Genomic DNA, 20843 nt, shown 5'->3' on the forward strand with positions numbered 1-20843 from the left:
ATAAAATAAACACAATAGGAAACATCCAAAAAGGAAAATTCAAAAACACATTCCTAACAACAATAAAATGTGAACTGTGAAGTAGAGGACTGACCACTGGGTGGTTTTTTTTTATTCCTTTATTCACTTTTTTCCTGCATTTATTGATTATGTCAAATTTTTGTGTATTAATAGTTCATCTTGACGACAAGAATTGAAAAAGTAAAAAGTTACGAACCGAACTCAAACTTTTGTGAATAAATACAAAAATAAGCCTTAGATATATTTTTGAAACTATTTTTGTCTTTATTCACAAAATTTTGATTTTGGATAATAAATTTTTACTTTGTGATTGATCTTGTCGATATGAACTAATAACCACAACGATTTGACGCAAAATAAAGGAGAGCAAATTTTTTAAAAAAAAGACAGAAAACATAACCCAAGATGCAAACTCTATTTATTTGTAGTCGCAGAGTCAAAATCCTCAGCCATTAAACCCCTGCCCTGGCTAAAACCCTAAAAGCAGAGAGGCGGACAAGCAGCACCACCAAAATCAATGGCAACACGAGCCTCCAAGAAGAAGAAGCAGCGATCGGCTTTGGAGAACAAGAACGAATTGAGAGAGAGAGAGAGAGAAACGCCAGTGGCACAATCACTACTACTGATTTACCCGACGACATACTCCAGCACATATTCTCTTTCCTACCAATCAAATCCATCGCACAAACTACCCTTCTCTCCAAACACTGAAAACACCTATGCCTGTGGCGTTCCCACCCTCATCTCGACTTCTCCCCTCTCTCTCCCGAACTGCATAGCCCACGACAGGTACGACTCTTTCACAAACTCCTGTCCGAGGCCTCCGAATTCGTACCCGATGTATTATCTCGCCGTGAACAGGGCTCCTACATCACCACCTTTCGCCTCTTCGGTCACGTAAGTTGCTCCTGCTTACGGGATTGCATCGATCGAGTAATGCGTCACGGAATCGAACAACTGGAACTCGATGTTTATCTGGACTCTGGCTTTAATCCCCCCCCCCCCCCCCGGGTATGTACAATTGCAACACTCTTCAGGTACTCACATTGAACCCCCAAGAAATACACCCTGTTCGTAAAAATGTTGGAAGGCGATGGGGTCCAGCATTCTCGTCTAGGAATTTTAATTATCCTGCTTCGGTAGGCCTTCCGTTGGTCCACACATTGTCTCGTCTAGGAGTACTAACGTGTACTTAAAGTATGGTTCGAATTTGTTTTCTGGGGGAAAATTCCCTCTCCTAAGGAATCTGTGCTTGAAAACTTGTAGCGGGATGCATGATCTCAACATCAACTGTCCAGGACTTGAAATCTTAAAGCTTGAGGATTTGGAGCTACAAGCTTTGGGTGTTACCGGCGTTGGGTTACTAGAATTACAAGTCAAAAATTGCTTTAAAAAATATGCCTTCAGGTGGGCCAAGATTTTGGCCCCAAGTCTCCAAAGTTTACGTTGGAGAAGCAGTATTACTACTGTGGAATTTACAACAGAGAGCTTCAGAGATCTCAATACATGCTCCCTTTATTTTCCCTTGAGGTTTTTATCGATTTATTCGTTTCCAAATAATTATTTGCCAAAATATACATTTTTTCAAATTATTTTTAAAAATAGTTCAAAATAGTTCAAAACGCATATCGGATGTGCATTATCCACGCCGGCATATACGAGCCAGGCCAACCGGATATCCAATGTGTATCACGCATATCCAATATGTGTGATGCATATTCCATGTGCGTGATGCATATTCCATAGGCATTAGGGTTTAAAATCATATTGCAAAAGTGTATGCGTCTTGCATGCGTTGTACTGTCTTTCCTCTCCCTCTCCATTCTCGCGATCTACGATCGCCGTACTCTATGTTCACCGCTCTCTCGGATCTCCGTCGTCGTTCGTCGTTCTCTCCTCCCTCTCACTGTAAGTCTCTCTCTCTCTCTCTCTCTCTCTCTCTCTCTCTGTAGGAATGTATATATGTATGTATCTCTCTCTCACTCTCTCTCTCCCCGTAGGCCTGTGTTCAACTGCTTGCACATAAACTTATACATCTCAAGGAAACGCACATGTCATAGGCGTTACCATTATATAAAGTCAGTACTTTTCAGAAACAAGTCAAATTGACCATAGCTTTTCAGTCACCAACATATTTCTTTCTATAAAAGTAGGACTGTAACGCACATGTCATATACGTTATCATTAGGTCGAGTCAGTACTTTTCAGTGACAAGTCAAATTGGACATAAATGGTATTCAATCACCAGCAGATTTCTTTCTTTACAAAAATTTGTAACGCACATGTCATATGCGTTATCATTAGGTTAAGTCAGTGCTTTTCAGTGACAATACAAATGGGACATAAATGGTATTCTGTCAGAAGCAGAATTTTTTTCCTGTAAAAATATTTGTAATGCACATCTCATATGCATTATCATTAGGTCGAGTCAGGACTTTTCAGTGACAAGACAATTCCGACATAAATGGTATTCAGTCACCAGCAGATTTCTTTCTATACAAAAATTTGTAACGCACATGTCATGTGCGTTATCATTAAGTCGAGTCTGTGATTTTCAGTGACAAGACAAATAGGACATAAATGGTATTCAGTCAGAAACAGATTTTTTTCCTGTAAAAATATTTGTAACGCACATCTCATATGCGTTATCATTAGGTTGAGTCAGGGCTTTTCAATGACAAGTCAAATCGATCATAAATACTTTTAAGTCATCCGCAGATTTCTTTCTGAAAAAATAGGACTGTGCACAAGTCATATGCGTTATCATGAGGTCGAGTCAACACTTTTCAGTGACAAATCAAATAAACCAGATAATTGCTTTTCAGTCACAAGGTGATTCGTTGGATACAAAAGATTTGTCAAGTCTAATTTTATGAATAAAGCGGATAACAATTTTTTATGAATAAACAAAAATTCAATAAGAAATTGTTCACACTAAACAATGAAATCTATTAAAGCAGACATCTTCACATTAACATCCAATTGAAAATTTCATTCAATAACATAAACCCTTCGTCCAACAATACATGTTGTTTATTCGTCATCAGAATAATCAGAAAGTTCAGGATCAGTTGCGTACTGTGGATCCATTTTAATGTTGTTAATCAAATCTCATGGGTCATAGCCATCCCATTCACCATCCCTAATTGAAGTGGTTATCATTCCTTGTCGCATAACCCGACTGCACATTGCATTTATCTCCACCTGTAGCCTTTGGCAAACATCGTTATGTAACATATTTTGCCTTCTCCTGGCTATCATCCCCGCTGACCGTGCTTTGGGCACTTTTTGCAAGTAGGACAGACATTTCGCCTCCATATGATTGCGCTCTACAAACATGTTTGGCTAGTTAAGTAAATCAACAGCTTCACCAACGAATGGAGTTTGGTTCCAATCTAATTTGAAATAAGTATCTTAAGTCAGATTGTATTGTAACTGTAACGTCCCGATTTTTCGGGAGCAAAATAAAATACTTTCTTAAGAAAATTTTGCTAAATAAATAAAATTTTCCAAAAATAGTTTAGCTATTACATTCTCAAGATAAATTTACTGATTCAAAATACATTGACTTCAAAGCCGACTCTAGAATTGATACGGATTCCAAGCATACTCGATCTTTGTTCCTGATATTCTCTCCGTGTCGAACTGCACCATCATTGAATCCCCTCTGTTGAATCCTACGCCCTCTGGCAAATTGATCGCCGAAGCAATCGATTTACTAGGATACAGACGTATCCGTGAGTGATAAATCACCCAGTAAAATAATCCAACCCAACCACCTCTTTTACTTTACAGCTAGCAAGCAGCAGGATAATAGTAATGCGAAAAAATAAAACAGAGATTTTCCACATAACCAGTTCATTACTATCCATTAACCTATCGTGAAATCTAAGATCTCATCCACGAGATCTTTCCTCCCCAACCGCTAGCTATGCCCTGTCCTATGAGATCACTTTCTTTTGCTGTTGCGGATTGCACCTAAGTTATGTACCTAGACCTAGTGTGTATCCCTCTCATTGCAACAAAAGGAAGCTTATCATACCCGAATCATAACTAAGGTCTGTCTATCTTATGCACCACTTCACAATCCTCATTGGGCTTACTTGCCAGTTTCAAGTCATCACATTCACCACTGGGCTTACTTTGCCAGTTTCAAGTCATCACATCCAACTTATTACATCTCAAAATCCCGCCTGCAGACAATCTAAAAATAAAACTTTCCAATTTATTCATTACTTAACATCGTCTAGGTGAATTCTATTCGCATACTACCCCATGTCTCTAGGGTCCAATTTAGCATTCAAATAAAGTGTCGGTGCAATATATAATTAAATCAAATAATAATTAAAACAAATAACGAGCAATGCAATCACACAACTTTTTATGAATGGGCCGTTGCCCTTATTCTTGTATGGTCCTGATGTCAATAATAGTGTAAGAGTTTTTATAAAAAAAATTGAAAATTTTTTCTAGGCTCTCAATAATTATTTCTAAGAAATTAGATTGATTAAAAACTAAATAAATACACTAATTAGGTAAAAAATATTAGAATAATTATCATGACCTTAATAAGAGTCCTAAAGGTCTTCTACAATATGTTCGAGTGTCAAGAGTTGAATTCGGAGGGCCACGGAATTATTTTAAATAAGGATATTGATAAAAGTTGTCGGATGTAAAATAAATAAATAGATAATTAATTAATTAATTAATTAAATATGTTGAGGTTAACAACGTTTCATCTTCGGAATGTAAAGAGTCTAAAAAAATTTACTCGGGCTTCAATAACGTAGTTTATAAGGTCGTACAGGATTATTATTTTTGTTTAGGAACAATAATAAAAATAATAGTAAATTAAATAAAAAAATATGAAATTAACAAGATATCATCTTTGAGATGCGAGGAGTCTAGAAAAATTAGTTTAGGTGTCAAAAACGTTGTTCGGAAGGTCGCAAGGATTTTTCATTTGCAAAATCTTGAAAGATAACGCATAAATAATTAATAAATAGATAAATAAATAAATAAGATATGATATTAACAATGTATGATCTTTGAGGTGTGAGGAGTCTAGGAAAAATTGTCCAGGAGTCAAAAATGGTGTTCGGAAGGTTGCAAAACCCTTTTGAACCAAAACTGTACAAACCGCAAGGTCTGGTCGGTTGACCTTGCGGTTGAGCACCTAGCCGCGACCTTAGCTCTGGTTCTTGCGGTCCGCAGGTTGCTACCGCAAGGTTATGGGCAAGTTCGGGTTTTTTTTTGGTTTTCTTCATGGTTTCGATGCATGGGCTCATCCGGGGCATAAGGTTAAGCTAAGAAATACTTAATATACTTAGAGAAGTGCTTGGATAGGATTATAATACCTTGAATTGGATTGGATTGATTCAAAAACGAATTTGGAGTTTTGGAGAAGATGACTTCGGGTTTTGGCTATGAGGGACCTTGGGGCCGAATTGAACATTGTTTGGTGATGCTTGGGGTTGTGGGAAGTGATTGGAACGGTTGAATTGGATTTCGGTTGGGTCTAGGTACAAACTCACTTTTCTCTCTCTCATTTTCTCTCTCTAAAATTCCATTGATTGGAGCTTGAATTGACCTCGATTTTCTCTCTTTTCTGGCTTAGTGAAGCACGAGGGGGATGATGGTATGTTTGTGGGTCAATGGGGAGGGGTTTATATGGGTGAATTTGGAAGAGGTTGGATAAGATTAGATTTAATGGAGGTTTGGTTCTTTGAATTTGGAATGGACGAACTTGGATTGAGTTTAAGGTTAGGGAGAGAGTATGAAAAGGATAGGAAGGAATTAAATTCGAGTTTTGCTTGGTGGTAAAGGAAATTTTGGTTTGGAGCAAAGGGGGATGAATTTTGTTTTCTTGGAGGTTAAGGAGATGGAGGGAGTAATGGCTGGAGAGAGAGTGACCTGTGGGAGGGAGGGAGAGAGAGAGACATTGCAGGAGATTGAGGTGAGGGAGGTGATGGGGTGCATGCATGCACGATGGAGGAAAAAAAAAATAATGCATGCATGGAGTATAATTGCATGCATTTATGCATTTTAGAAAAAAAAATAAGTAATTGTATTAAGAAACTAATCCTAATAATATTATTATTAGAAAAAAAAATTAGGTCAAAAATCCGGGTCGTTACAGTAACATTGGCAAGATAAATTCTCGTTTCCCTTGCCTATTTAAAATACCAAGGCTGTAGTCCAACCTTGGGAGGGAGCGTTGGTCAGCACGTGGATCAACCCCAGCCGTTGGTTGTGTACCAGTTCACGGAACCACACGAAATGCGTTCCGTGACATCACCCCGCGATACCCTCTCATATATTGTACAAGCAAATCATGACGACGCATTTCTTTGTGCTTGGCAAGCCAGGAATCCAGAGGGAAAAGCCGGGCAAGCCGGGCATGCCGTTCAACATTATTGTCCCCACCCCCAATATCTCTTTGCAGTCGAAGACAAGAGTTGTTAACTTGATCACCAGGTGGGGGTGCAGGTGCATCATCAACTTAGGGGGGTGCAGGTGCAACATATCCCCTGTTATATTCCACTGATCGTTCAATAACTCCGTTTGCTGCGAGAACTTTCTCCACTCTTTGGGAGCTAAAAACGCATATCCCATTCATCAACATTGACATCTCTACGAGAACTCTCTCCATTTTCTTGCTTTTTTTGTGAACGAAATCGTCGATCCATTTCGTCACTTCAATGATTGTTGATATGGTCAAATATATATCACGCATCACACACATTCAATATGCATGGCGCATATGTAATATGCATCATGCATATTGGATATGCGTGATACAGGTTGGATATCTAGCTGGCCCAGCTCGCATATGCCAGCGCGGATAATGCACATCCTATATGCGTAAAGCACATAAAATGTGCGTTTTGAACTATTTCTAAAAATAGTTTGAAAAAACGTATATTTTGACAAATAATTATTTGGAAACGAATAAATCGATAAAAAAACTCATTTTCCCTCTGAGATACAAAATGCAGCGACATTGGAGAATACATCCACCTTTCTATCTGCACTCCGTTTTGCCAGATCTTTGGCCGTCGGAAGCCGAGTTCTTGAGGTCAGTTCCTCACTAAAATTTGACATTGCATATCATTGGTTTATGAAAGTTGAATCTAATCTACTTCTTCTTCCTTTTTTTGTCTAAATTGTTGTTAGGTTTGTGTCAATTTTTTTTTTTAATTGGTGAATCAAATAGCCAAACAAATAGCAATTCTTTTTTTAAAATTCCTTAAAAACACAAAATTAGTGAATACAGACAATTTTTGTACACTTATTTTAGCTTTTCTGAATTTTTTTGACCTTGAGTCTCTATTTTACTTTTCTGATTTTAATTTTCAATAAGAAAATAAAACTTTACACGGAGCCCTGTGGTGAGCACAAAGCGAATTATTCTTTCGCCTTTTAGTAAAGATTATAAAACTTCATATTTTCTGACCAAAAGCTAAAAAAAATTCCATAACAAAAATAAGCCCCAAAACTAACACAGTTCAGGCTGCATGTTTTAAACAGAATATGTTCTAGGATGTACTACTATTTGTACTGATTTTCTTTGGTTTTTAATAAACAGAATATGTTACTTCTTTTTTAATCCCTTGTCTCTTTTCCATGATAGGCATGAATTATCAATTTAACGTAGAACCCAGGAAATTTTTGCGGTTTTGTTTGTCAAATTAAATACCTTGCTTGATCGTGATACTGTACATTTTAAGCTTTTTAGGCTCTGACCTGGGCACAAGTTTATAAGGCTGATAATCTCCTTCCAATTTGTTCCCCCTATCCCACATTTTTTGTCCGTTTTTAGAACGCATACTTGTAAAGGAGCTGTGCGATAATTGTAGGCAAACTTGAATTGAAAGAATAGATATGAAAATTTCCAAGATTGCCCATTAATTCCAAGATTGCTCATTAAAGGAGCTGTGCGATAATTCCAAGATTGCCCATTAAATATATTCATAGCCTAGTGGAAAGTATAGATATGAAAAATTAAACTTTCTACTACTAGTTTGGAACATCTCAAAATGGAAAGATGGGTTAGCAATTTGGGATGAAAGAAATATTTCATTCCTATGTTTTGTGGTTGATTTCAATATTAGCTGATTGCTAACCTTTTTGGTCAGCCTATGTCACATTACCTCTGCAATGACTAAAAGGTGTAGAAGTTGAATACAAGCTAAGGAATCAATTTAACCATCTTGGTACTGTTGGTCATTTAATTGTCATTTGTAGCCGTGAACATGGTCTCTTGTGCATTCGACGTGGATCCTATTTTGGTATGCTCTTATTATGTGATTCCCAATACTTCAGTTGTTTTGAGGTACAAAGAAATTCCTATTAACCATGAGTCTGAGGTTCAGAGCTCATTATAAATGTATTGAAATTAATTCCATTATATGTTGTGCTTTTCCAGCTTTGTCATATACTAGTATATGATTGTTGAATAATCCCTAGCCTTTTGTTCTTCTTGTAGACTTTGTCAAAGATAAATTCTCGAGGTGGTCTTCCTTGTTCTTTCGATAACCTCATGACCTTGGAGTTTCATACTAAAATGACCAAAGATGAAATCACAGGGATAACATGCCTTCTTAGAAGCTCTCCAATACTCCACACAATCACTATAAGTGTAAACAGTTGTTCTAACAACAAAAATGAGGTAATTCTGAACCTATTTAATCCTGTATACTCTTTTGAGATTATGGTTATGGATCCATGGATTTTCTTCTTTTTGAAATATTCGGCCCCCTTAGAACGAGAGAACTTCTACAGAATTGCAAAATATCTATGAGATATGTGGCTTTTAATTTATCATCGATCTCGCACGTTTTCCAAATACCTTGGAATAAATGCACATACAACAAGTTTATAACGATGTTAGTTGTTAACTTGCGAATTATGGAGTGTCATGACCCTGCATGTATTTTCTAGACTCTGTTTTAATCATTCTCTCTATTATCTTTTGCGTCATCGTCAGAGTTGGAAGGACTATTGGAAATACCAATTTCAAAATCTCAAGTTGATCGAGCTTCACCTGAAAGTTGCAAGGATTGATGTTCAAGATACTAAGATGCATTATAATGCACTCAATTTAGTGAAATTATTGCTTGGGCCCGGACAAGCGTTGCAAGAAATGACTCTAACTTTGAGGAGCAACCCAATGGTTCCTCCTCTCCAACAACGAAGAATTCGTTCTCAGATAATGAAGATTGTACGGGCATCTTGTAATGTTATAGTCTCTTTTCTTCCACAAGACTAGAGCCCCTCAACAGTAGAGTATATTTACTGGAACTTGCATGGTAATTTCCCATAGCATGCTCTTTTTACTCAGTGTTTTGTTAAAACAAGCAAATATTTTGTGGTGTTTTTTTGAATAGAAGAAAAAAAACATAAGTTGATTAAAGTTTCTTTGAATTATTCCATGATGAAAAAAAAATGCTCGTTGTCACGCTTTTTTTTTTGAACTGAAAGCTCGTGGTCACCTCAAAAGTAGAAAAATATGTTATTATTTGGGAAAGACTCGTATGCTTCTGATCCTTAAATTCGGCCCTAAAAGTTTAATTGTGTCAATTTAGTCTTTCATTTAAAACTCAGATATCAATATTATTCTTATTGCAAGTAGACGGAAACGAGTGATTAACGATTCTTCACTAATTGGAGATCTTACTTTCGGTCCTAAAAGTTTAATTGTGTCAATTTAGTCTTTCATTTAAAACTCAGATATCAATATTATTCTTATTGCAAGTAGACGGAAATGAGTGATTAACGATTCTTCACTAATTGGAGATCTTACTTTCGTAGTATGTAATTAACGGTTTAAAATACAAATCGGAAATATGAGTCTACAAATAAACAATCAACACTGTTCAAGTGAACAGTGGATATTTGAGATAAAGATTTTGAAGTATGACTTAAACTCTACGGTTCAAAATTTATGTCTACAAATTTCTGGCATGCCCGGTGGAGAAATGGGGACCTATTTCTCCTCCCACCTTTGAAGAGCAAACCAAATAATGAAACTCATTTTCTAACTGTGTCCCATTCTTCAATAGTTTTTTTGAATATGGAAGGTGCAATAATGAAGGCTGGCAATAGGCTCACTGTGAAGACCACCATGCCATGAATCCTACAGCGGGTGTTCGAAGATCCAGGAGAGATGTGTTGGTCTCTCCAGCATCCGTCGCCCAAAAGAAACAGAGCTTAGGCTCTCCACTGTCACCCCTGACGTAATTTTACAGATTCAGGGTTGGCAATGCTTTCTACAGTGCACTTTGTAGGACAAATCTGGACCGTTCATCTCGGTAAACAATGATTAATTGAGATTTATCGAAGCACTCTTACCGGTCAAAACTAACTCTTACCAGTTAAAGTTAACAAACACAATCATTCTACAACCAAGTCTAGCCCACCCGTTAGTGGTTTGGGTGTTTGACCTCTGATGCAGACCCTTTGGGCCCTCTTTCGTGATATCACTCTTTAGTGGCGAGGCTCTTAGGCTGGCTTCCACATCGGGAGTTTGGATATTATGTGTGTGTTTAAAGGGTCCATTATACCTCTCCCTAGTCAGCAATTGCTTAGGTGAGTTGATATATGAAATTACCATCTTGTCCTCATTTAAAATACTTACACAAACCCATTTACACTTACATTTGGGCTCCACGCACACTACACCTTCAATGTATGTGGACCTCACCAAACGATGTAAATGTTTGTATAAGTGTTTGTGGTTGAATAATAATTGTAACAAACATATTTGCATCCGAATATGCTCTGTAAGGTGCACTATAGGAAATCGCCTTACAACATCCCGAGTCTAATTTTGCAACCTATATTTATTTGTAGTCGCAGGCTAATATGAGACACTTTTCAAAAAAATGCTACCATAACTAAAAGACTTGTATGAGACAAAACCCTCGGTCTTTAGGCTCTGTTTGGAACTAAAGGAAAAGAAAATAAAAGAAAGAAAATTTAAAAAAAAAAACCATTTATTGTTAGGTTGGAAGAGAAAGAAGAAAATAAAAATTTTTAAGTTCAGTGAATAACAAGTTTTCCCTACTATTTTCCTCTCATTTTTCTTCTATTTTCTTTTCATTTCTTTTCGAAAAAATTTCAAAATGGCACATGAACTTTGTATCAAATGTCACAGAGACACTTGAATTTAAGTTTATTTCAATTAAACACATGTACTAACAAAATCTCCAAATTTAGACACCTGAACTTAAGTTTATTTCAATTAAACACCTGTACTAACAAAATTTCCAAATTTAGACCCCCGCCGTAATACTCCGTCTCAAAAATTGCTGATATGGCATCTCCAACCCGTTTAAGTTGCCCTATTGCACATGTTTCCAACAGGGGACAATGCACCCAAGCGAAACCCATCATTAGAAATATGCCGAGCAAAAAGAAGAACTGGGTTTAGGCAAAAAAACATGGTTTAGAGGGAAAATGACCTTAACCTAATTGATTTCCTTCCATTTCTCTCTCCAGAAGTCTGTCTATTGTTCCACCATCTCCCTCACTTCAACCCTAGAACTGAAGTCTGCTTATGGGTTTCGCTTGGGTGCATCGTTCCTTGTTAGAAATATGTGCAATGAGGCAACTTAAACGGGTTGAAGATGCCATGTCAGCAATTTTTGGGACGGAGTATAACGATGGGGGTCTAAATTTGGAGATTTTGTTAGTACATGTGTTTAATTGAAATAAACTTAAGTTCAGGTGTCTAAATTTGGAGATTTTGTTTGTACAGGTATTTAATTGAAATAAACTTAAGGTCAAGTGTCCTTGGGACATTTGGTGCAAAGTTCAGGTGTTATTTTGAAATTTTCCATTTCTTTTCTTTTCATTTTCTTTAGTTCCAAACGGAGTATAAACCTCAGCCGTGGCTAAAAACCTAAACACAGAGAGGCGGACAAGCAGCACCACCAAAATCAATGGCAACACGAGCCTCCAAGAAGAAGAAGCAGCGAGCGGCTTTGGAGAACAAGAACGAATAGAGAGAGAGAGAGAGAGAGAGAGAGAGAGAGAAACGCCAGTGACACAATCACTACTACTGATTTACCCGACGACATACTCCAGCACATGTTCTCTTTCCTACCGATCAAATCCATCGCACAAACTACCCTTCTCTCCAAACACTGGAAACACCTATGCCTGTGGCGTTCCCACCCTCATCTGGACTTCTCCCCTCTCTCTCCCGAATTGCATAGCCCACGATAGGTACGACTCTTTCACAAACTCCTGTCCGAGGCCACCGAATTCGTACCCGATGTATTTTCTCGCCGTGAACAGGGCTCCAACATCACCACCTTTCGCCTCTTCGGTCACGTAAGTTGCTCCTGCTTACGCAATTGCATCGATCGAGTAATGCGTCACGGAATTGAAGAACTCGAACTCGACGTATATTTAGAATCTGGCTTTAATCTCCTCCCGGGTTTGTTCAATTGCAACACTCTTAGGGCGTGTTTGATAGCCGGATTCAGGGATGGGATAGGATTACGAAGGTGGAGAGGCACTCAAGAACCTTGTTTGTTTTGATTTTGGTAGGCCGGATTGCAAATCCGAAGGGATTGTGAAACCCCCCATTTCACCGGATTAGCCATCCCATGGGGGGGGGGGCGTTACTAACAATCCTGTCCCCATGGGATTGAATGTGGAAGACCTCCCTTTTTAGCTATTGACACAATTACCCGCACTGCATATACACCATTTCACCAGAACAAGCTCACCGGAAAAATCTGAATAAGGTCTCTGGGCTTACCGGAAAAATCAGAACAAGTTCTCCGCCAACCTTCCTCCAGCGATTCCAGCTACTTCGACTCCGGCAGCCATGACTCTTCTCTCTCTCTCTCTCTCTCTCTCAACCTGTCGTCTTCATTTTTGGGTTTCCAGACGGTGGGTTTTGTGGGAGAAAGTGACTGTATATGGGTTTTGTTGTTTTTTGGTTTTCAATAATTGGGGAGAGAGACAGGATAATGGGTGAGAGAGAGATAATGGTTTTTTTTATTATTAGTAATTGCATATTTCTCAAGTCAAAATTGTAAATGGTGTTCTAATTGTAAGGGTAAAATTGGAAACACAAATTTTAATCCCATCCTATTCTAACCGAAACAAACATGTTATTAACAATCCCATGATTTAATCCTATGCCAAACAAACATGAATAAAAGATTCATCTCCTCATTACCAATCCCACCTCATTATCAATCCCAATCCTAATCCCATCACATTACGAATCCCCCCAAATTAAAATCTGCTATCAAACACGCCCTTAGGGTCCTCACATTGAACCACCAAGGAAAATACCCTGTTTATGAAGAAGATGACGACTCCGTTCGCTCAAGGCAATCGGTTCTAAGAATCTCGTACAGGCATTTTAAATTTAATTATCTTTCTTCAACAGGCCTTCCGTCGGTCCACACCTTGTCTCTGACTCATGTGTTCATCAGGTGGGTTTCGGATTTGTTTTCTGGGGATAATTTTCCTCTCCTTAGGAAACTGTGCTTGAATCATTGTAGAGGAATGTCTGCTCTTAATATCAACTGCTCAGTCCTAGAAATTTTAGAACTTGGTTGTTTAGGGCGACATGGTTTGAATTCTTCTTTGGATATTTCTTGCATTGGGTTACTGGAATTACAAGTCACCGGGTTCTTTGGGTGTTTCTTGCATTGGGTTACTGGAATTACAAGTCACCGGGTGCTTCCGTGACGATAGTAGGGCCAAGATTTTCGCCCCAAGTCTGCGGAGGTTCTATTGGAAAGCAAAAATGCTACACACACAACATCTCCCACACAACATCTCACACAACCGCTAACGTCAGCATAAAACGACGTCGTTTTGATAAATAAAATAAAAAAAAAACAACCCACGCACAGTAATGCTTTCCCTTCTTCTTCCCCTTCTCACTCAAAATACAGATCACAGTCAGACCACCACCACCGGCGACGATACACCCCGCTGAAGAAGAAGACTTGAAGATTCGATCTGTTTGCCCCAGTCAAAGGATCCCCGGTTGATAACGCCGTAGCAGATGAACCACGAACTGACCATATAAACCCTCAACCAGATCGGCTTAAATCAGTTCAAATTAAAACTCAGAAATCATCAGAAAATAGGAGGGAGAGAGAGAGGGGGGGGGGGGGGGGGGGGGGCACACTCGCCTTTATTCGGACAAAAAGAGGCCACCGCCATGGCTGCAAAAACAACAGTTGCCGTGAGAGAGAGAGGGAAGTCATCTTCCAAAACCCAAATTTCACAAGACCCGTTGATGATGAAGAAGTCGCTGGAGATCGATCGAGAGAGAGATTGATGATGAGGAAATCGGGGGAGCAAAAATGCTACACACACATCTCTCACAGAAGCCGGTGGTGGTGGCGGGAGTAACAATGTCGAACTGTCCAGAAGCTGGTGGGGGTGGCGGTCGCCGACAGTGGGGAGAGCTGGGGTTGGGTTCTAGCGGTGGAGGTGGGAAGCGTGGTCACCGGTTGAGGTGGGAAGCATCGTCGCCGGTGGTGGTGGTGGGGGGAGCCCCTCTCTCCGTTCTCCTGACTGTAATCAATATTTTGAATAAGAAGGGGAAGAGGAAGGGAAAGCGTTATTGTGCGTGGGTTTTTTTTTTTTTTTTAATTATCAAAACGACGTCGTTTTATGCTGACGTCGTGATGACGTCATCGGTTGTGTGAGATGTTGTGTGTGTAGCATTCTTGATTGGGAAGAGAGTGTTAAATGTGAAATGTACGATGGACAACTTCGAATACCTCAATACAGGATCCGTTTATTTCTGCTCCAAACCAGCAAATCCAAAGAAACTGCAGAGAGCAGCGACCTTTATATCAGCACTTTGTTTTGCCCGATCTCTGTCAGTTGGAAGCCAAGTTCTTGAGGTCGGTTTCTCACTAAATTGGTATGGCACAAGTAATTACGTCAACAAACATAATCTAAAAATTTTAAAGGCAAAATAAGCTTACTTTTTTCGGCTCATTTGGTGTTGTTTGATTTAAATTCTTTTACGTATTTTTCTTTCGAATGCTAAACGAAGTTTACATGGAACCAAAATATTCCAAATCAAAAAAATATTCAAAGTCGAAAGTGTATGTTTTCTCCCCTCTCTAATTTGGATCCTCTTTTAATATGCTCTTTCTTATGTGAACCCATTTTAATAACTTCACTTGTTTGGAGGTACCAAGATTAGTACGATTTTAAAGAAAAATTTACCAAGAAAATAAATTTAACGATGGTTGAGGCTCAGACCTCACTGTCCATGTATTGGAATTTCTTTATCCTTTGTTGTTTTCCATCTTTGTCAAACATAGCTACCGAAGGTGGAATGCCATGTTCTTTTAATAACCTCACGACTTTGGAGCTCCAAACTAACTTGGAAAAAGATCAAGTCTCAGGGATATATTGGAAAAAGATCAAGTCTCAGGGATATATGCTTTCTTAATATGCTTTCTTACCTGCTCTCTAATTCTCCACACCATCACCATAATCGTTCATTGTTTCAAGACCGAAAACGAGGTAACGTTCACACACATCGCACCTGATGCAGAATGAAAATATTATATTATTTAAAAAAAGAATATAGATAAGTCTTCTACCTTATTTAATTTTTAATTAAGTTTATTTAGTTTCCTTTTTCATTATTTCTTAGTGTGTAGGGTTTCTCCTATTATAAAATGAGTTGTAGGCCTTAGAGCTATGTAGTTTTTGATAATTAATGAAATTATAAAGACTGTTCTCTTTTATGCCAAATTCTTTGGTATTTTACAGAATCAACAAAGTGATTGATGCCTTTATTCTTGGGTATTCTTAGACTAACTAGGTTTAAGGAAGAGTTGTCCCGATTTTCTTTTTCAACACGCTTCCCTGCATCAATTGGTATTATTTAAAAAAAGAATATAAAGTTCCTTATTTTTATTTTAGTTATTTTGTTAGAAATCTTGCAATTATAGAAATAAGTGTTCTACATAATTTAGTTTTCAATTAAGTTTATTTAGTTTCCATTTTCATTATTTCCTAATGTGTAGGGTTTCTCCTACTATAAAATGAGTTGTAAGCCTTAGGGCTATGTAGTTTTTGATGATTAAGAGCAAGTTTACCAGTGTAAAGGTAAACTACATTGGGAACAGTTCTAAATTATATTTTAGCTATCAACTTTTTCTTTCACAACTACACCATCACAATCCATTTTACCTATCATCTATTAAAATATTTTTTTTTTCTTTTTCCAATATTAAAAATAAAGAGAGGAGAAAGGAGGAAGGAGAGAGAAAAGAAACAATAAAAAAAGAAAAGAGTATGAATAGTGCTTAGGTAAAAATGACTAAGAACTATTCACAAATGGGTTTTACCTCTTCTTTTACCTAATCTAGTGCAAACAAGTTTTTGTGATTTTTCTCTCCAAAATAGAGAAAAAGGTATTTTACATTGTTTGATGCACTTGCTCTAATGAAATTATAACTAGTGTTCTCTTTTATGCCAAATTCTTTGGTATTCTACGGAATCAACTAGGTGTTTGATACCTTTATTCTTGGGTATTCTTTGACTAAATAGGTTTAGAGAAGGATTTCGATCTTCGGGTATTCGTTACGAATCAACAGATTCGGACTCGATTTAGTAGTTTCGTGTTTCAATTAGCTTCCGCTGCATCAGTTGGTATCGGAGCTTAAGTTTGATTCCGAATCATGGCGCGACAAGGAGTTTGTTATGGTCGTTATGCTATTGCTGAAGATGTGAACGAAGGTGATGAGGTTGCACGAGGTGCACAATTAGGGGAACGATTTCAACGGGTCGAGAATACGCATGAAGCGTTGGTTAAGAGGGTCACCTTGATCGTTGACAATCAACCTCATTACTACCCATTGAATTTGTGCTCCTTTATGGAGAAGGGTATAGTTCGGTGGCCATTCATGTAACGACTCTAATTTTTAATGAATAAAGATTTCATTTAAATTTCGTTATTTCTTTTTAATTACTCGATATTACTTTTAATATTTCTTTTTAATTCCCATAATCCGTCATAATTAAATTTTAGTCCTTTAAATTTCATTTCTTGATTAAAAGCCCTACATGGCTAGTAAAGTTAGTTTTTAACCGATTAGTTGGAGGAACCGAACTACCAATTCACCTAGTTACATTTTCCTAACCCTAATTGGACCTTTTGACCATCTTTGAACCTTATGAACCCCTCCCAAACCTAATTGAACCCTTAGACCTTTAGGGGTAATCATTATACCCCATGAATGGTCATTTAAGCCCATACCTACCATCATTATTTCTTTAACCATTGGTTAATAAATGTTGGGAGAATTATTATCCATTGGTTAATGGCCTTTTGACTTGCCAATGAATGAATGACTTGGACAAGACAAGTCATAGCCATCATGTTGCTTCATTTGGAAGCAAGCCTAGCCATGCATGCATGCAGCCCTAAGATCAATAGGCCTAAACCTAAATTGCCCACCAAAGTTACTTTCCTAGAATCTTTAAGTACATATATAACCATATATGTAGTTATATATACATATACATAGATATACACACACACACACACATTGGACTAGAGAGAGAGAGAGAGAGAGAGAGAGAGAGAGAGAGAGAGAGAGAGAGAAAACCGAGAGGGAGAGAGAGAGGAGAGGCCGAGAGAGAGAGGGAGGGAGAGTGTGTGTGTGTGCTTGTGTATTGTCCACTCCAACAAGCTACCTTATAGCCTTAAGGCTATTTATGACCATGCCAACCCATTTCTAGCCTTCCAAAGTACAAACCTAGCCTTTGATTATGTTCTTTCTTGCAAGCAACACCAACCTAAGACAAGACTAGACGAAAACCCTTCATGATAACCTAGGATTTGACCTAAAATTGGATTGACAAGTGAGGGAAGGCTATGACATTGATTGAAGGCTTGAAATAACATGACAATGGAGCAAAATCCATGGGACAAAGAGAGGGAGAGAAGGCCGGCCAAGGGGGGAGGAGAGGGAGCCAAATTTTTGGCTATAAATAGCACCCCATTCTCACCATTCAACTCACACATTCATCCTCCAACTTCTCTCTCTAAAAAAGCTTGTGTTCTTACTTATTCGTACTTTGTTTTCCTTGTTCTTGAAGCTCTTCTTGTGTTCTTCAAGAAACTCATCCCCAAATCACCTTTTCGATCCATAAAGTAGAGTAGTTTTAGTCACAAATTAGTTTCGAGAGAAACCTTTTCTCTTTCGAAGCTCCCGGAAGCTCACCATAAGAAGTTACTCCGCCCAAACACCAACTTACTTTCCATAGTCGTTAACTACCGCCAAGAAGAAAGGTAGAGTCCCATATATATATGCTATCTCTAAGTATACGTAGAATCCCTTATCCCCTAACTCAACGTATAGCTTAGAATCGAATATTGGAAAGTAGAATGTTTTTACTCTTTAGTTCAAAGTATAACATGAAATATTTTTAAGTAAATAAGGTTATCTATTGCTTTTAAATGTTTGAAATGCTTGATAGTGAATAAACTTGTTTTGCTAATGGTAGTACGAACATGTTGGAATAATCAATTTTTACTCTAATAAATATGTGTTGTTTTGAATTTCCCACAAAGGAAGAAAGAACGGTTTCAAAAGATAAGACTTTATCATTGATAGAAGTATTCATATTTTGATCTTTAGGATGGTTATGAGCATGTATTATGAGTTGTTTGTATTACTTGTCTTGTTGTAAAGCATAAATGATTTTCACTCAAAAAGCGTCCGTACATGTGGCGTTATGCTTTAAGTTGTGATTTAAGCATAATTAGTAATATAGAGTTGGATGATCATGCTAGTTTAGTTCCAAGATTAAAATGAATGATTTATAATTTCGTATGTGAAAAGTCCTACTGCGGAGTCGTTGCATGAAAACGTGACACGAAAATCAAGAAAGTTAGAAACATGACACCTAGGGTGTGGTTAATGGAAAAGGCATGTTAGGAAACGAGAAATATTTTGGAAACCGCAATGTGGTCGGACGTGGTAGCCCATTGTGTGGTGTGTGTTTTATGTGCCAATAGGAACCCGGCGCGGCAGAACCATTGTGAGGATACTCGGGAGACCCGCGCGGCGGAACCGAGGTTGGGTGAGTAGCTTCGTTATCCACGGAGAGAAGCCAATGCAAATTTTGTGTGCCACTAGGAACCCGGCGCAGCGGAACCATTGTGAGGATACTCGGGAGACTGGCACGGCGGAACCGAGGTTGGGTGTGTTAAAAACGATTTTGGAAATATTGATATGGTTATGAAATATGGAAAATGGTGACACGGTCTACGAGGAGTCGCGTAGGAGAAACTCGGAAAATAATGGACACCAACATTAGTTTGGATAATGAATGTGGATGTGTCATTGTTAACCATTTTGTCAAATATGTATGAACTATGTGAAAATTATTAAATTTATGATTGATTGTTCGTAAGTTAAAGGTTAGTGGGTAGGGGTTGTTCTATTAAGCTTTTGTAGCTCACGGTGTTACCTTTGGTAATCCGACATATTATATTGGTGGGGACGCCGGTATAATGTATCAGATCTTATAGATGAACGGGGTGAACTCTATACCTTGGAAGCCGAGGAGCTGGCCAGGATGGAGGAACAGACGGAGCAGTAGATAGGAACTCTAGTTCCCACCCTTATTTGAATAAATGTACTTTTGTTAAGGGTTATGATGTAATATTGAGCCAGACTCCATTTAATTTTCAATGAAATTATCCTTTTAACGTTTCCAAAATTCGAGGCGTTACAATTCACGTCCAATATTATTCCGGATCCAATTGTGGATTGGAGTAAGCTGCCTATTTTTTATGAGGAACCATTCAATGATGTGGAGTATGTGATCGTTTTGCCTAAAGATGATCATCTGCATTGTGTTGGATACTACAATTTCGGCTCTGTTGCGACTAAAATTTAAAGTTTCATCTAGAAGTAACCCAACATACACGTGGTTAGGTGTTCAAATATTTGGACTATGCAAGAAACAGAGTGAAGATATAGTTCGCGGAGAGTTTATGGGATTTACTGATATTTCTTCATTTGCATTTGAAGACTCCTTGTTAGAATTCAAGTTCGAGAAGATCAACTTAAAGTATAAAATTGATGCAGGCAGGTTTCGACAAGCAAGATTATTTGAAGCAATTAAAACTCGAGGACGAGTTTTCTCAAGCCTGGGAAAATGATGCTGAATGAAAATATTATATTATTTCAAAAAAGAATATAAAGTTCGTTATTTTTGTTTTAGTTATGTTGTTAGGAATCTTACAATTATAGAAATAAGTGTTCTACCTTATTTAATTTTCAATTAAGTTTATTTAGTTTCCTTTTTCATTATTTCCTAGTGTGTAGGGTTTTCTCCTACTATAAAGTGAGAGTTAAGCCTTAGGGCTATGTAGTTTTTGATGATTAATGAAATTATAAAGAGTGTTCTCTTTTATGCCAAATTCTTTGGTATTCTACGGAATCAACAAAGTGTTTGATGCATTTATTCTTGGGTATTCTTTGACTAAACAAGTTTAGAGATGGATTTCGATCTTCTGATATTCGTTACGAATCAACGGATTCGGACTCGATTTAGTAATTTCGTGTTTCAATTAGCTTCTGTTGCATCAGCCCCCCCAAGTCTTTACGAGTTTGTGTATAATTTTGTATGTGTCACTAGCATTGTTGATTTCTCATGTCACATAAATCCAATGCATTTGGATACACACACACACACACACACACACACACACACACACACACATATATATATATATATAAGGTGACCTATTTTTTCAAAATCGATGCGTAAAGCATTCTGTAATCATTGTA

At 37.8% G+C, this 20843-nt stretch overlaps 1 protein-coding gene across 3 annotated transcripts; it reads left to right on the forward strand.

Moving 5' to 3' along the window:
* Positions 1-6992: 6992 nt before the first annotated feature.
* On the forward strand, positions 6993-9415 carry LOC131329960 (uncharacterized). Of its 3 annotated transcripts, XM_058363408.1 has the most exons (4): positions 6993-7099; positions 8160-8312; positions 8510-8692; positions 9011-9415. In XM_058363408.1, the coding sequence occupies exons 2-4, from the start codon at positions 8277-8279 to the stop codon at positions 9290-9292; spliced, it is 501 nt and encodes a 166-aa protein (XP_058219391.1). In that variant the 5' UTR covers positions 6993-7099; positions 8160-8276; the 3' UTR covers positions 9293-9415. The 3 variants fall into 3 exon arrangements, 2 of the variants coding, with proteins under 2 accessions (XP_058219391.1, XP_058219390.1); XR_009200896.1 differs by lacking the exon at positions 6993-7099 and having other exon boundaries at positions 7989-8410; XM_058363407.1 differs by lacking the exon at positions 6993-7099 and having other exon boundaries at positions 7989-8312.
* Positions 9416-20843: the final 11428 nt, after the last annotated feature.

Source organism: Rhododendron vialii, chromosome 6a (assembly GCF_030253575.1).
Source record: "Rhododendron vialii isolate Sample 1 chromosome 6a, ASM3025357v1".
Classification (NCBI taxonomy): domain Eukaryota; kingdom Viridiplantae; phylum Streptophyta; class Magnoliopsida; order Ericales; family Ericaceae; genus Rhododendron; species Rhododendron vialii.